Source organism: Ovis canadensis, chromosome 7 (assembly GCF_042477335.2).
Source record: "Ovis canadensis isolate MfBH-ARS-UI-01 breed Bighorn chromosome 7, ARS-UI_OviCan_v2, whole genome shotgun sequence".
In the NCBI taxonomy this organism is placed as follows: Eukaryota; Metazoa; Chordata; class Mammalia; order Artiodactyla; family Bovidae; genus Ovis; species Ovis canadensis.
The window spans coordinates 107,604,119-107,621,820 of NC_091251.1; the positions used below are offsets into that span (position 1 = coordinate 107,604,119).

General features: G+C 42.3%; 1 protein-coding gene across 1 annotated transcript in view; it reads left to right on the forward strand.

Moving 5' to 3' along the window:
* FLRT2 (fibronectin leucine rich transmembrane protein 2) overlaps positions 1 to 17,456 on the forward strand; it is a 106,871-nt gene extending 89,415 nt beyond the window's left edge. The window contains exon 2 of the mRNA XM_069595232.1: positions 10,597 to 17,456. Coding sequence (XP_069451333.1) covers positions 10,981 to 12,963 — 1,983 coding nt within the window. The 5' untranslated portion in view covers positions 10,597 to 10,980 and the 3' untranslated portion in view covers positions 12,964 to 17,456. The remainder of the gene's footprint in view (positions 1 to 10,596) is intronic.
* The last annotated feature ends 246 nt before the right edge of the window (positions 17,457 to 17,702 follow it).

Here is a 17,702-nt window from a genome sequence, read left to right on the forward strand (position 1 = left end):
GGGATCTACCCAACCCAGAGATGGAACCTGTGTCTCCCACATTGGTAGGAGGATTCCTTACCACTGAGCCACATGGGAAGCCCCATAAAGAGCCAATACAAAGAGTTACTTGATCTGACATGATCCTTTACTCACTCAATAGCAAGGGCCGTGTCATAGTTGTCTTTCTGGTAACCAGCTCCATGCCTAGCAGGGAATGGATGTTCCCTGAGTATTTGCTAAGCTGCACTTGCTGCTGGTCAGGCCATTAAGAGTCTTATCTTCCATTCTGAGCAATGCATATCAAGAAGGGCATTACCAATGAAGGCATCAGCATTGCTGAGATCCTGGAACACTTGAAATAGAAGGGACATTTACACAGGAAAGGAGAAGACCTCAGAGACCCAATGAATATCTTCACATATTTGTAAGGTTAATGTATGGAAAGGTGTATGTGTCTAGATAGGAAAGAACTATGGTAAAAATAGGGAATGAAAATCAGAGGAAAATAAAACCTGATGAATTCAAAAGAACCTACTCTACTAAATTGGGGACAACAGCTCCCTGAAACAAGGGCTCTATCTTATAATAGGAATGGCACACTGCATGCATGTTTTCCATATGTTAGATGAAATTCTCAGTGATTTATAGTCCTACAGCATCCATGAGATTAGTACCATTGTTTTCCCCATCTTGCATATGAGTGAACTAGGGCACAGGGAAATGAAGTAATGTGCCCAAGTTAGCACAGCTCGTCTGCGGAAAAGCTGTCCAAGTCAGCTGCCCCCAGAGACAGGCGCTCTCTCTCTTATATTGGGTTGGCCAAAAAGTTCACTCAAGTTCTTTCATATGACGTGACAAACTTTTTGGTCAACCCACTGCAATCTCTATCTTTCTAAATCACAGTTTATTAAATACCTACTTAGTGGTTTGGATTTACTTCATATGTGTTATATTTAGTGTTCTCAGCAATTCCCATGGCTTATTATCTCCTAATGACATTAAAAAAGCCATGTTTAAAGAGGTTTAATGTTTGCTGTCCTTCCATTAATGGAAGTGGCTGAGCTGTTGTTTCTTGTTGTCCAGTCACTAACTTCTGTCTGACTCTTCTTGACCTGACGGAATGAACCTCACCAGGCTCCTCTGTCCTTCACTGTCCCTGGGAGTCTGCTCCAATTCGTGGCCATTTAGTCGGTGATGCCATCCAAACATCTCATCCTCTGACACCCTCTTCTCCTCCTGCCCTCAATCTTTTCCAGCATCAGGGTCTTTTCCAACAGATCTGCTCTTCGCATGAGGTGGCCAGAGTATTGGAGCTTCAGCTTCAGTGTCAGTCCTTCCAATGAATATTCAGGACTGATCTCCTTTAGGATGGACTGGTTGGATCTCCTTTCAGTCCAAGGGACTCTCAAGAGTCTTCTCCAACACCACAGTTCAAAAGCATCAATTCTTCAGTGCTTTACCCTTCTTTATGGTTCAATTCACCCTTCTTTATGGTTCAAGTCTCACATTTCTGCATGGCTATTGACTATATGGACCATTGTCGGCAAACTGATATCTCTGCTTTTTAATATGCCCTCTAGGTTTATCTTAGCTTTCCTTTCATGGAGCAAGCATCTTTTAATTTCATGGTTGCAGTCACCATCCACAGTGATCTTGGAGCCCAAGAAAATAAAATCTTGTCACTGCTTCACTTTTCCCCCATCTATTTGCCATGAAGTGATGGAACTGGATGCCATGATCTTCGTTTTTTGAATGCTGAGTTTCAAGCCAGCTTTTCACTCTCCTCTTTCACCCTCAACTAGAGGATCTTTAATTCCTCTCCACTTTCTACCATTAGAGTGGTATCATCTGCATATCTGAGATTATTGATATTTCTCCTGGCTATTTTGATTCCAGTTTGTGATTCATTCAGCCTGGCATTTCACATGATGTACTTTACATAGAAGATAAGTAAGCAGGGTGACCATATACAGCCTTGTCATACGCCTTTCCCAATTTGGAACCAGACCGTTGTTCCATGTTCAGTTCTAACTTGCTTCTTAGTTGCTTCTTAACCTGCATACAGGTTTCACAGGAGGCGGGTAAGGTGGTCTGGTATTCCCATCTCTTTAAGAATTTTCCACAATTTGTTGTGATCCCCACAGTCAATGGAGAAGGAAATGGTAACCCACGACTGAAGAGACTTAGCAGCAGCACACAGTCAAAGGCTTTAGTGTGGTCAATGAAACAGAAGTAGATGATTTTTTCTGGAATTCTATTGCTTTTTCTATGAACCAACAGATGTTAGCAATATGATCTCTGGTTTCTCTACCTTTTCTTTTTTTTTTTGTTCACCTCTGGGAAAAAGTTCCTTTAATAAAAAAGTTCTAGTACATTTACAGGATTGTCATCACTCTTCATCTCTACCTTTTCTAAATCCAGCTTATATATCTGGAAGGTCTCAGTTCATGTACTATTGAAGCCTGACTTGAAGGATTTTGAGCAAAACTTGCCAGCATATGGAATGAGCATAACTGTACTGTAGTCTGAACACTCTTTGGCATTGCCCTTCTTTGGGATTGGAATGAAAAACTGACCTTTTCCAGTTCTGTGGCCTCTCCTGTTTTCCAAATTTCCTGACATATTGAGGGCATCACTTTCCCAGCATCATCTTCCAGGATTATAAATAGTTCTGCTGGAATTCTGTCCCCTAATTTTGTTCATGGAAATGCTAGTCCTAAGGCCCACTTGACTTCACACTCCAGATTGTCTGGCTCTAGGTGAGTGACCACACCATTGTGGTTATCCAGGTCATGAAGACTCTTTTTATATAGTTCTTCTGTGTATTCTTTCCACCTCTTCTTGATTTCTTCTGCTTCTGTTAGGTCCTTATCTTTTCTTTATCTTACCCATCCTTCCACAGAATGTTCCCTTGACATCTCCAACTTTCTAGAAATTTCTAGTCTTTCTCATTCTAGAATGGGAATTTTCCTCTGTTTCTTTTTTTCCCCTCTGTTTCTTTGCATTGTTCATTTAAGAAGGGCCTTCTTACCTCTGCTTGCTATTCTCTGGAACTCTGAGCTGAGGTCAGATTAAATTCTGGTTCCATTAAATCCTGATATCCTTTGGTGTTTCCACACCCCCACCTCACTTCTACCTCTCACTTCATTTGGTCTGGACACAAGAAGGACCAGTTGTCTCAAATTCCTGAAAGCAGTTTCTGATCAGTGGTGTCTGGGCTGTCGGACACTGAAGTAAATGATCATCAGACCCAGCTGGGGAAAAGACAACTGACAAAATGTCTCTGCCCAGACTTCTTTGAAGACCAGGCAAACCAGGATCTACAGGGATAGGACCCAGAAATCTAATGGTTCATCACCTTCCCCAAGTGTTTTTGCTGACCCCTGGGGATGGGAAATCACTGGATCAGATGATGGGAAAATCTCTCCAAAAGATGAGTCTAAAAAATACCAGCATTTTTTTTTTCCTACCTGAACCATGAGATCGTTAGTATCTGAGCAAATGAATGAATGACTGAACTACCTCCCTTTAAAATGGGTTGAAAATTGTATAGACATGAGCTATGGCAAGTTCCATCCTTTATGGACCATATGCTTTTTTTCCCCCCTATTGGTGATGCCTCAAAGAAATTCTTCTCTATTAGTGTCTGTTCACCATTGAGCTTATTAAATATCCTAAAGAGTCTTGCAGCCCTCGATTATGTAGATTTATATGAACCCCAGGGATGGTCAGTGGGAGCTCCCCAGTAGATTGAGAGCAGCCGTATGGCAGTAATAAATGTGTCCTCAAAGTTTATGCATCTGAGTTTGTAATGTTGTAACTAATCCTAAACTTACCCCTATTATTTAAACCAACTGCATTGAAATCCATGTGAGAACAACTCTTCCAATGTGTTAGAGAATTTTATGCTTGTCAGGAGAATAGTTTTTCTTCTTCTTCTTATTTTTTTTGTCCAATTTTAATGTTTTCAATTCTAGACTGACTGGTGCCAGAAAATTGTCAACTGTTTAAATAAAGTGTTTCCTTTCTTTCCTTCCCCTCTTTCCCCCATTTTCCCTTCTTTCTCTCTCTTTGTTTTAGCAAAGAAAAATATTTGTCTAATGAGAAAAACTGCAAGGGGCTTGATTAAGCTTCAGTGAATGAGATGGAAAAATGGCTTCAAGTTAGGGGGTAGCTATTGTTATATTTTTCTCTGAATTCCTCTGCTAATCCCCACATCTTGGCCAGCTAACTATAGCACTCTCCTGATTCTTGCAGGGACAGTATTTATAACCTATCTAGAGGAATGTGGAAAAGTGCACAAGGTCTATAAATTGCATTAGTGTTTCCAGATTGTAACAAAGACATTCGCAGTGTAGTTGGGCCTATGGATTCTGCACCTGTGTGTGTCTGACTTTTAAGCACAAACTTAACTCCAGAATCTCTAAATCGGATGTACCCAGGGACACTTTTCCAGGAGAACTCCTTGTCAAGTTAGCTTTTTCACTCTTAGCATCACTCAGGCATTGTGTTGTCTCTTGGCATGATCCATTCAGGGCCGAACCATTGAAGATTTTATTAGGTTTGGCCTGATGTCATTATACTATGCAATCAGCAGTGCTTATTGACAATCCCTATTTTCTGTACTATGATTTTTATAGTCTGAGTTTATTAAGGGCTCCTGGAATACAAGCTCCTGGAATTAATTAAAAAAGGAAAGAAAGAAAAAAAAAAAACACTTTGTAGGTAGCACTAGGAGAGAAACACTTTCCAGAAAGCTTTTACCTGATTTATATCTTTTAAGTCTCAGTTTCTATGGAAAGAGTTAAATTAAAGGAGCCTGGGATAGCTGCTGCTGTTATTGTCATCTTTAACAGACAGGTAGGGCCAGGTTGCTGCTATCTCCAAGGAGAACTGGTTGCATGTTGACTTATACTTAGGCTTTTGAAACTGTGTTTTCTGATATAAATGAAAATGTCTGTTTTTACCTAGCATCTTCCATCAAGTCTTTCTTCATAATCTCTCCTTTCCTGGAGAGGAGACACAGTCAGTGCAATATTCAAACAGACAGCAAAGATGAAAGAAGAAAAAGAAAAAGAAAAAAAAGCACAACTTTTGCTCAGTATTTTAAATTCATCTTGTGAAGTAGAATCTTTTCATATCCAACCATTACTAAGTGGCTAATGATTCTGAAACAGCTTTGTTTCTTAGCTTCTAGAAATAGCACAGTCTTAGTGGGAAGCAGACTGAGTTGGAGGAAAGTGCCGCGGGGCTAAAGTTCCATTCCTTCTCTGAGAGGGCCTGGGTTTCACCTCTGGATCCACCTTACGGCTATCCCTGGGCAGAACTTCTGAAATCTCTTCCCTGGCTTGCGCCTTCCTATCCTTTAGAGCCTCACAAAGGCAGTCCTCCCACTGCTGTCTTTTTCCTGTTATCCCGGGGACTAGACTAGAGCTTTTTACAAGGTACCGTAGTTCCCTGATTCCCTGAGGCTAGAAACCTTTACACAGCACCATAATTCCTTGTTTATGCACTTCTCTCCCCTCATTATATTTTTAAGACTGACAAAGTCAAAAACCATATCAGCTCTGCATGAAGGTACCCTCATCCCATTGCCCCCCGCCAAATATATTGGCTGAATAAATAGATGAAAAACATCCTGAGTTTCCATGCTTTTTTGATTTCCATGGCATGAAACACATTTAGGCTGTTTATTAGAAATGCATCTTTAATTTCATCTATAAAATCAGAATAAAAATACTAAACTTTTAAGGTACTTGTAAGATGGGGTAGGTCACTGGTTCTTAACCGGAGGCATTTTGCCTCCCCGGGGGACATGCCTATATCTGGAGACATCTCTATGTTCACAGCAGCTCCACAGCAGAAGAATTATCTGGCTCAAACTTTGAATAGCGCTGATGTTGAGAAATCACAGAGTAGGTGTCAGTATGGAGAACCTGGGTGGTCAAAGCTGATCTTTATTTTACTCTACATTCTGGAGTCCACCTCTTTGGATATCGTGAATCATAACAAGTACACCAAGAATAACAGTTTTATGTATTATGTGCTTGTCACGTGTCAGGCCTCATATAGCTTTTCACAAATATTATCCTGTTTAATCCTCTCAACAGTGCTGTTGAGTTAGGAACTATTTTATCCTCGTTTTTCAGGTAAGGGACCAGAGGTGGAGTGAGGACTCAGAGACTATGCTTTTGACCATTATGTTAGGTAAAAAGATGACCAGGACATTAAAAAAAAAAAAAAGTCTAACAAGTTTTTAATGGTGAAGCGCTACCGGGTGGGGTTCCTGGACCCCAACGAGGCAGGTCGAGGAAGTCCGTGTCCGGACCATATTAGAAGCGGCTTATATAAGTTTGTTGCGAGGGATGGTCAGGTTAGTGGGCGGGGGTTCAGATAGTTCGCCAGGCCGAGGCATCGCGGGCTAATAGGTCCTTTTACGTGGCTGGGGTGGGGGGGCTTTCGCTGGCGAAGTGTGCTGTCACTGGTCCCCGGGATCTGGGTGGCTCCTTCCACTGGGGACGTCCCCCGCCGGCGGGAGAGGGTCGGGGGAGAAGAGGTGGCCCATCATGGCCCACAAGGTCCGACCGACCTTACACATTATACTATGCTACTTTCTCTATAAATTCAGTCTCTATCTTGGGATTTCTCTTAAGAAATTTTCAAGACAGACCTCTCGAAAGAAGGCTTTTACCCCTTCGTATTTCGTAGGACTTACAGCTGAAAATATGGAGAATTCAGCCTGCTTGAGTTAAAAATCATTATTGCCTAGGTGGCTGCGATTTAACACTTGCACTGATTTGAACAAAGATTCAGGTTACTGGCTGACATAATATATAGACTGTTGTCGATCCAAGAATTAGAACAAGTCTACCATACACAGTTATTTTGTGGGATTCCCAAGAAGCACAAAGCACACCCTGAGAGTTTGTTTACATTCAACGTTGAACTTGTCATAGCTGATGCACACAGTGTGATGCAGATGAGAGTTTTCTCCTGTTGAGGGGGATAAACAGTGACAGTTTGCCCCATGTAATCCCATTAGGGGCTTTCTTCAGGACCACATCCTCATGTAATGATACAAGAACCACTTATAAGTAAAGCACACCTGCCAGAGAGCAAGACCTGGGGCGAAGGGTTGGCTGCTAGGGTGCTTTCCTCCCCTTTCAGAGAACCCGACTGAAGCGCGTGGAATATTTGCATTTGGATGCACGATGATGGCCCCCAGCCCCATTTCTGAATCCTTTGTTGGCAGCCAGTCATCATCATGGTCGCTTTTCAGTCGTTAAGTCGTGTCCCACTCTTTTCGACACCATGGACTGCAGCACGCCAGGCTCCTCTGTCCTGCGTTGTCTCCCAGAGATTGCTGAAATTTATGTCCGTGGAGTCAGTGGTGCTCTCTAACCATCTCATCTTCTGCGGTCCCCTTCTCCTTTTGCCTTCAATCTTTCCCAGCAACAGGGTCTTTTCCTGTGAGTTGATGCTTCAATCATCAGTGCCTTGAGGCTATTCATGGATAAAGTTTCTAAACAAATCCTACCATCTTGAAACATTGGTTTGTTGTTTCTAGGACCTTAAAACTAAGCTTGCAAATGCAGTTAAGAAGCATCTATTATTTTTACATAAGAATTTAAAGACCCTGGGGAAGTTATTTTTTCTGCTTTGGAAAATTCTGTTTCTTGTGCACCACTTTCACACTTGGAAGATTCTTGTGGAATCCTCAAAAATGTGTTAGATTCTATTCTTTTAGTCTCACTTTCCTACCTTTTTTGAAGAGGAAATGCTAATAGCACCAAACAGATTTTTGTTCTTAAATAAATCACACTTTATGAGCATGTGTTCCTCTGATTACAAATAACTCTTTCAGCTCCTACTGGATATTAGTGTCTGTGATTCAAACATACATTTCCAAGGATCTGTTGAAGCCAAGTGATATATTTGGTCATTGTGCTACTCTACTTATAAGATGTCATTTACATATAAGATATAATTTGAGACCATCTCCTCGGGACCAAAGTGATTGGTATGCCTTAGGCTTTTATTCTTTTCAAATCAGTCACTTGATATACTCTTGCATTTGTTTTACATTTAATAAATTAAAGCGTTCTGATGATTAAGTAAGAAGGTGCTCTGTCTAGGGCAGTGTTCCTCAAATTTTATTGTGCGTGCCCTAGGCCCTTGCTAAGGCACACATTCTGTGTTTCCAACAACTTCCCAGGTCAAGTTCATGTTGTTGGACCAAAAACCACACTCAGTAGCAGCTATGAGGGAATGTTGGGACGTTTTGATAATTTGAAACCTAAGCTAGGGATGGCATCAAGCTGATGGCACTGAATTCACTTTTCCCACACTATCCTTATTTTTTTATTTTTCCTAAATTATTCGGTAAGCTAATAGGGAGATTTTTGCTAGAGAGGATTGCTCCTGTTTCCTGTGACAAAACATATATTTATAATTTTTAACCAATTAAATAATTCTTGATTTTTAATAAAGTATCACACCCATCCTTTTTGCTTGGAAAGAGACTCTCTCGACCAGCCTCCTTTTTGTTCCAGCGTTTTCTGAACAACTGAAAATGTATATTACCATTTCTGATCAGCAAAGGCATATTTTAGATGGTTCACGATCTTTTTAATGGTAGAACAAATTTAACATTCTGGACAGTTGAATAGAGGTTACATTTTTTTTTTGTCTTTTTAAACTATGCTTAAAAACATAAACAGTGGATTTCCCAAGTGGTGCTAGTAGTAAAGAACCTGCTTACAATGCAGAAGACGTTAGACACGAGAGTTCAATCGCCGAATCAGGATGATCCCCAGGAGGAGGGCATGGCAACCCACTCCAGGATTCTTGCCGGGAGAATCCCATGGACAGAGGAACCTGGCGTGCTACCATCTGTGGGCTTGCGAAGAGTCAAACACAACTGAAGTGACTTAGTTCTCATGCATGTAAAGATAGTCACGGAAACAATTTCAAATAGTTCCTCTGTGCATTAGATGCAAGTTGTTTCAATTACTGTGTATTGGTGAGAATTAAGTGACTTCTAGCTTGCCGTGTCCTGTCATGTTAGCTTATTTTGTAGGGAAATCAAATCTGACACCTTTCAATTAACGTCTTTACCTCTCTAATATAAAAATAGATGGAAGAGTTCTGGAGCAAGAAGCTTTGATTAGTATCTTCAGATTGCCTTTACTTCCCCAAATGCGTCTCCTATCATTTCAAAGTTTGCTGAAAGTCCTTTTCTAGAAGCAGGAAAACACTCACAGGTGGGAGGAAGGTTGCGTTGTTGAAAAATAATTTATTCCTAGTCATGAGCTTGTCAGCTCTCAAAGGAATCACAGTGGTGTGTCTCATCTGTACCTAGAGGTCTCAAAAGAGGGGATAAGTGGAAATGTGCCATGGATTGGAGTTTGGTCATTCTAGGTGGTAACTCAAGTGTGAGCTATTTGGGAGGCAGACAGATGAGAGGAGGCAAGGAGTGGGGAGGGAAAAAGAAGTCCTCTCTCTGCCTTCACACATGCATCTGTACGTCACCTTTAAACTGCCTCATCATAGTGTCAGATCAAAAGGATGCAAATTTCTGTTTTATATATAGTTGATATATGTTCATGTGCTTAGTCACTCAGTTGTGTCCAACTCTTTGCGACCCCATGGACTGTAGCCCACCACGCTGCTCTGTCCATGGTATTGTCCAAGCAAGAATACTGGAGTGGGATCTTCCCTGACCCAGGGATAGAACTCGGGTCTCCTTGTGTTTGACTCTTTGTGACTCCATGGACACCAGGCTTCTGCGTCCATGGGATTTTCTAGGCAAGAGTACTGGAGTGGGTCCATTTCCTTCTCCAGAGAATCTTCCCGACCCAGAGATCAAACCCAGGTCTCCCGCACTATAGACAGACGCTTTTACCATCTGAGCCCCCAGGGAAGCAGAGTGCTAAGAGCCAGCAGGGAAGCCAAATGCAAATTGGGAACAGATAAAATTATGTAGAAAGATGCATCTTTTTCGCTTCCCACTTTTTACTTGATAATTTTTCATTGAAACATAAGTGACTTGCAATGTTGTTTTAGTTTCAGGTGTACTGATTCAGTTTTTATATTAAAAAATGGCAAATGACAAGAAGCATCTTTCCAAATAACTTTATCAGTCTCCATTTTGCATTTGTTTATAACTGAAAAGGGTTTCACATTTTTCCCCTTAAGTTGTATTTTTTGCTCAGTCAGTCATTTCATGGTGAAATATGACTGTGACCAGTTGCATTTATAAATAGGCATCCTTGATTCGGTAGATTCGGCCCCAGGCCTCTTATGCCTCTCTGTTTGGATATGCAAATAGATCTCTGAGAGAAGATGCTGACTGTGATGTAAAATTCACTGCATGATCATTGATAATAAGAGGCAACACTATGATTTTCTTTTGACGATGAAGACAAATCATTTTCGTTTCTTGAATACCTTTTCAAGTGAATTATTATTACTTAACACTTTACTTAATGCCAACTCCTAGCCTCTGGGTGTTTAGTCCCAATCACAGCATTTTTGAAAAACCTACAGTCAGATCAGCACTTAATCCATTATCTACCCATCACTGACTCTTTTCTCTCTTCTTTCCTACAATAGATTGCAGATTGAGCTTAACCAAGAAGCTCGTGGGCTGATCCACGCTGACCTGCCTGACCACAGAAGAGGTTCTATCGGCCTGGTTGGGCCCCTCTTGGCCGTGGATAACTTGGCTTCACTTGTTGCCTGGGTGGAAAATTCTTCCTCTTGAAATATTTTTGCACATGGAGGACAACAGCAAAGAGGCCAACATAGGCTGAGAAGAGCAGAGACCTCAAGAATATTCTTTGCCCTTGGCCTTCAGGACATTTCCTCTAGTTGGAGTTCTGGACTTGAGAACCCTGCTCAATTATTTTGGTTTAGCTATCTGTTTCTATTTTTTTATTTTTATTTTTTTACTTTTCTTTTCCCGACAGCATTGTGTTTGATTTCCGTACTTCAGAAATGGGCCTACAGACCACACAGGGGCCCGGCCAGGGGGCTTTTTTCCTGAAATCTTGGCTTCTCATTTCCCTGGGGCTCTCCTCACAAGTGTCAAAATTCCTGGCGTGCCCCAGTGTGTGTCGCTGTGACAGGAACTTCGTCTACTGTAACGAGCGAAGCTTGACCTCAGTGCCTCTTGGGATCCCGGAGGGCGTCACTGTACTCTACCTCCATAACAACCAAATTAATAATGCTGGGTTTCCTGCAGAACTCCACAACGTTCAGTCTGTGCACACCGTCTACCTTTACGGCAACCAACTGGACGAATTCCCCATGAATCTCCCCAAGAACGTCCGTGTCCTCCACCTGCAGGAAAACAACATTCAGACCATTTCACGGGCGGCCCTGGCCCAGCTCCTGAAGCTGGAAGAGCTGCACCTGGATGACAACTCCATCTCCACCGTGGGCGTGGAAGATGGAGCCTTCCGCGAGGCCCTGAGCCTCAAGTTGCTGTTCCTGTCCAAGAACCATCTCAGCAGTGTGCCAGTGGGCCTCCCCATGGACCTGCAGGAGCTGCGTGTGGATGAGAACCGCATCGCCGTCATCTCAGACATGGCCTTCCAGAACCTCACGAGCTTGGAGCGTCTGATCGTGGACGGGAACCTCCTGACCAACAAGGGCATCGCCGAGGGCACCTTCAGCCACCTCACCAAGCTCAAGGAATTCTCCATCGTCCGGAACTCACTCTCCCGCCCGCCTCCTGACCTCCCAGGCACACACCTGGTCAGGCTCTACCTGCAGGACAACCAGATCAACCACATCCCTTTGACAGCCTTCTCCAACCTCCGGAAGCTGGAACGGCTGGACATCTCCAACAACCAGCTGCGCATGTTGACTCAAGGGGTCTTCGACAACCTCTCCAACCTGAAGCAGCTCACCGCTCGGAACAACCCTTGGTTCTGTGACTGCAGCATTAAATGGGTCACGGAGTGGCTCAGACACATCCCCGCCTCGCTCAACGTACGAGGTTTCATGTGCCAAGGTCCCGAGCAAGTCAGGGGCATGGCCGTGCGGGAGCTGAATATGAATCTGTTGTCTTGCCCCACCACGACCCCTGGCCTGCCTCCCCTCACCCCAGCCCCGACTTCAGCTTCTCCTGTGACTCAGCCCACCACGTTCTCCGTGCCGGTCCCTAGCAGAAGCTACACACCCCTGAGTCCCACACCATCCAAGCCCCCCACAATTCCCGACTGGGATGGCAGAGAAAGGGTGACCCCACCGCTTTCTGAACGGATCCAACTCTCTATCCGTTTCGTGAATGACACCTCCATCCAAGTCGGCTGGCTGTCTCTCTTCACTGTGATGGCTTACAAGCTCACATGGGTGAAAATGGGCCACAGTTTGGTGGGGGGCATCGTTCAGGAACGCATCGTCAGCGGTGAGAAGCAGCATCTGAGCCTGATAAATCTGGAGCCCAGATCCACCTATCGGATTTGTTTAGTGCCCCTGGATGCGTTTAACTACCGAGCTGTAGAAGACACCATTTGTTCGGAGGCCACCACCCATGACTCCTATGTGAACAATGGCAGCAACACGGCTTCCAGCCACGAGCAGACAACTTCCCACAGCTTGGGCTCCCCTTTTCTGCTAGCGGGCCTGATCGGGGGTGCCGTGATATTCGTGCTCGTGGTCCTGCTCAGTGTCTTTTGCTGGCACATGCACAGAAAGGGGCGCTACACCTCCCAGAAGTGGAAATACAACCGAGGCAGGCGGAAAGACGACTACTGTGAGGCAGGCACGAAGAAGGACAATTCCATCCTGGAGATGACAGAGACCAGTTTCCAGATCGTCTCCTTAAATAACGATCAGCTCCTTAAAGGAGATTTCAGACTGCAGCCCATTTACACCCCAAATGGGGGCATTAATTACACAGACTGCCATATCCCCAACAACATGCGATACTGCAACAGCAGCGTGCCAGACCTGGAGCACTGCCATACGTGACAGACAGAGGCCCAGAGCTACGGAGCGGATGGACATGGAGACTCTCGAGAACACGCACGTGTGTGCACAGAAAGACACGCGAGTTACATTTGATAAATGTTACACTGATGCGTTTGTGCATTTGAATACTCTGTAATTTATACGGTGTACTATATAATGGGATTTAAAAAAAAGTGCTATCTTTTCTATTCCAAGTTAATTACAAACAGTTTTGTAACTCTTTGCTTTTTAAATCTTAAAAAAAAAAAAAAGTTGCTGAAGTACTGTACAGGGTTGTACAATGAGAACCCAATGCCAGGGTGAAAGAATGAGTGATTCTTCCTCCTGATGCAATTCACCACTTCACTGTTGATGCTTCAGAACAAATTCGTTTCCTAGAGTTGGTGGTCAGATAAAAGGTCAGGTTAAAGTGGGCTCATCAGAGTAGGGCAGATAATAGTCATAGAACAAGAAGTGCTCCCCAGATATCTTTCTACTATTTGTATACTTCCGGTTCTGGAGGAAGAGTGAAAACTTGTCGAATCTAAGAAAGGAGGTAGTCACCCTGTTTTGACCTGAAGGAGCAAATGCAGAAGGCATCTCTGGAGGAAATCAGTTCCTATGAGAGAAGTTAACCCATCCTGGCAGAATCAGGAAAATGAGACAAGATTTGGAAAAAACCTTTGAATCCAGGGGTTGGCTTTCTGACTGGGAACTTGAAAAATCACCTTCAGGCTCCCCTGGCCCTATGTGAAACAGAAGCCTGAGTCTGGTTTCAGTCATCTTCGGGACAGGTAGGATACCCCAGCAAGAAAACTCCCTTTGAAAGTATTACTGTTCAAATTATACATCAGGTTGAATCACATTCAACAGAGATATATTCTAGAATACTTTTTTAGAAGAGGCTAATAAAATAATGGGAAGAATTATATTGAATGGAATTATTTTTGATAATGAGAATTATTTGGGTAGATTCACTGCAGCTATGTCAACATGATATTTAGACCAACAAGGGATCAATGTTTGGAACATACTAAACTGGTTATTTAAAAACTATTGATACCCTTTAGACAAAAGCACGTAATCAGTGGTCCCATTATACTATATCAACTAACTTTGTCAGTATCATGTTGAAATAGCTTGAATTAATATCTTTATCCCCTCAGAAATTCTTGTCTTCCAATCACCTCACATATATTTTCATAATTAGCTGTTGATGATATACATTTGTTGGTCACCCCTCTGCTAAAAATTTGAAAGAAAACTATGGATGCCAGTCTTCATTGCACAAAATATCCACACTCACTTTAAAATATATACTAATTTTCCCTGCTAATAATCCTGTAAGGACATATCAAAGCTGGCAAAATACCGTATTTTTTTTTTAAAGCAATACTGTGTTTCCACCTTGAACTGACTTTGATCCGCTTCCATTTTTTTAAATTTCGTTTATTCCTTTTAAATTGTGGATGTTCCTCTTCTTTGGGAATTGTGAGGGATAATCAATCTTATATTAACAGGATAACAGATGAAAAATGAACAAGCCTGGGAGGGAAGGCTTGTTCCCCTAATCTTGGCAGCACAGGGCATTGAGCAAAGGGCATGGAGAAGAGAAGGATGTCCAGGCTTAATTCTAGATATTTTTTGAAGCAACGTCCGTCTTCAGAAAGCGTGTATAATGTCCTCCTTTCCATCCCTTAGATCTAGAAGGGCTATCGATCACATACACACCTTATCTAAAAAGTACACCCTTGGAAAATTCTTTTGAAAATCAAATTCAGGCATTTCCTTCTGTATTGCATATTTCCTTGATCACTAGTCATTATTTTAAGAACCTATGACGTTAGCATCACAATCATGTTGCTTTGGCTTTTCCTGTCCTTCTTACATTTAACAAAATAGAACTGTGATGTGTCTTCTTTGTAAAAGTTTAGGTATAAAATGCTATGCAAGTTTTTCTTTATAGTAAGAGCTTTATTTTCTTTAATAATATATCCCCGAGTAGTATGTTTTAATCTCCCTTGTCCCTCAGAATAAGCCGAAAATATAACTGAAGTTATAATGTTGCAGACACAAGAATTGAAACTGTGCAGTCAAGCTGAAATTAACTATGAATTAACTTGAATTAATTCTAAAGTGACTTTGGTTTTCATTTTAGTCTATTAGCTAGCTCATTTTGACTGTTGCCTTTTTAATGCTAGGTCCACACAGTGAAGGGAAAAGACAGTCTGTGAAAATGATCAGTGTAGCAGTAAGGCATCTGAAATGCAGGACCATGACATGGGGCTTTGTGTATTTAACTGGATAATTCCCTTCCACTGTCCTTTTCTCCTTGGCTGTGTAGATAAAACTATGTGTTCAAATGATGGTACTTTGATTTTTGAAGTTTTTTTTTTTTTCCTTTTATCTACAAAATAATCATTCTCATTTATTTGTATTGTGTGTATAACCTCCAGGGGGATATGTGGCGGCTGAAACAAATGTCTTTGCTTTGAGCCAAGAAGACCAAGGTTAGAGAGGTTTCTATAATGTCTTATGAGATTCGCAGAATTCTCTGGCGCTTAAGTCCTATGATGGAGACCTGGTCATGTGAAAAGATTAGGATGAGTTGAAATGGTTCCTTTGCTGGAAGGCATTCCTGAAGAGATAGAATCTAGTTAGAGGCTTAATTCTAAGCTTGTATACGACATGACAGAGACTGCTCAAATCAAGACTGGTCTCCCGTTTGTAGTAGCATACCTGGGACTCTCACCCACGCCAGAATAGAAAGCACATCACGGAATCTGCACTGTCTTACGTGTCTCAGGAAAACTGCTGAAGGACCATCAGTGGCAGATTCTGCTTTGATTGGCACTTTTGTCATGGGAATTTTTGCTGAAACATCATCTCAATGTTGGACCTCTCTTGTGCTCATCATTATTATGCATTTTGGGGTTAACAAGAGTCAAAACTGAAGGTGCAGGACAAGACCGTGAACAAAGCCATACTTTCCAGTTGATAAAGAGCTTGATGCTTGTCTGACCCAATGGTGGTGATGTCAGATACCATGTGTCTACTTTTAGAGCTAGTAACTGTTACTGTGCAAAAAAAATTCCAAAAGGAAGAGGCATAACCGGGAGCATACAGATATTGCTGACCATTATTCATACCCAGGGTTGTCATGGATACCTACTTATTTAGGGAGATGTGTTTGAACATGGAGAGGCCCCTAGCTTCTTTCAAACTGTCAAATGCATTAGCCGCTCATCACATGGGAGAAGCAAAAGCAGAGAAAAAAAGGGTGTTCCCCTGACTATTTTTCTTGTGTGAAAAGTGGAGAAAAGTCTACCGTGAGAAATCATGCAGTTTCTAGTTATCTGGATGTTTGTTGAATATTTATTGGATGTTTTCCCTGAGATTTAAAAGAAAAAAAAAAAAGGTATAATGTGACCAGTCTGGTAAAAAGGATGAATAAAATAGCTAATATTACGGCTCCATTTCCTACTGGATCATAATGGTCCTAGTCATTCCACAGGAATTAGAACTTCTTCCCCACTGAGGAAGACAAACTCTGGATGTTGTGAGCAAAGTATCCATTCCAGACACAAGGTGATACACTTGCTGTCCACCTGAAGCAGATGGCTTGGTCAGCTAATCACACTTGCAGCATCCATTGCAACCTTAGGTCTAGAAGTCATCAATTTCCATTACTTCTTTGCTTGTAACATTTTTCTCACTATCCTATGAAAAGGAGAGTGTTTCACTTTAGAATGTGAGCATAAGGGTTTTGTTCGTGATTTACCTTTCCAACTTCATGGGAAAACAGAACAGAAAAGAGCTTCCCAAAGAGGAAGAGATACACGAAGCAAACCCCAAACCTCCTTCTTTATTAGTCTTGTCCAGCCTTGCATGATGCACTTTCTTTAAGTCATGTAGGGAGCACTAGTTTACCCCCCTTCTCTAATTTCTTCCTGGGGTGGGGGAGGGTGAAAAGTGAGCTGACAAAGGGGGTGCTTGTCCCTGATTATGGGAGAAAGCTTTGTACACATGGGATCCTGTTGTTATAACAAAATATCACCTTCTCTTGCTATAGTTTTAGCTTTTCTAGCAGCACACTCACCAGAAGAGCACAAAGCAAGGCCATCACAACAGGCGTTTTTAAGCTAGTGTAACACACACACTTGCATACACGCACACGCACACTGGGGTGTTCATAGTTATATCCATGGAATGGAAGATGTATAACCTTTCTGAGGCAAGGTGAAGGCATCGCCACTTGTGTGCCCCTTCTAGGACCAGTATATAGCCACTGACAGTTAGTCCTGATGATTTGTTTTCGTCTGAGCCACGTGCCGATTTGCTCCTGGTTTCTGTGTAGTGCGTTCTCGCTGACAAGGGACTGCAAGGAGGGTGGGAGCGTGCATCACACATCCTCTGAGACCGGCTGCGTCGCACACTTTGTTAACCAGACGCTTCACTCTACACTATACAGTACCTTGTTGATATATTCAGTAAAGGCTTATTTTAAAAAGAAACCTCATTGTGTTTATCTGAGTAAGTTCATTGGGTTGCTGCCCATCATATCTGGGTTCAAGTCAAAGAGAAATGAGAGATGCTTCCGGATGCTGGAGGTTGAGAAGGGTGGAGGAGATAATAGAGTTTTTCACTTTCTTTTTCCTTGAACACAGCTTCTGTGTTTTAAGGTCATTTGACTCCTGTTTTGTGTGAGGGGTTTATATGAAATCTTCATGCTCTTTTCTACTTCCTGGCTAAACTGTTAT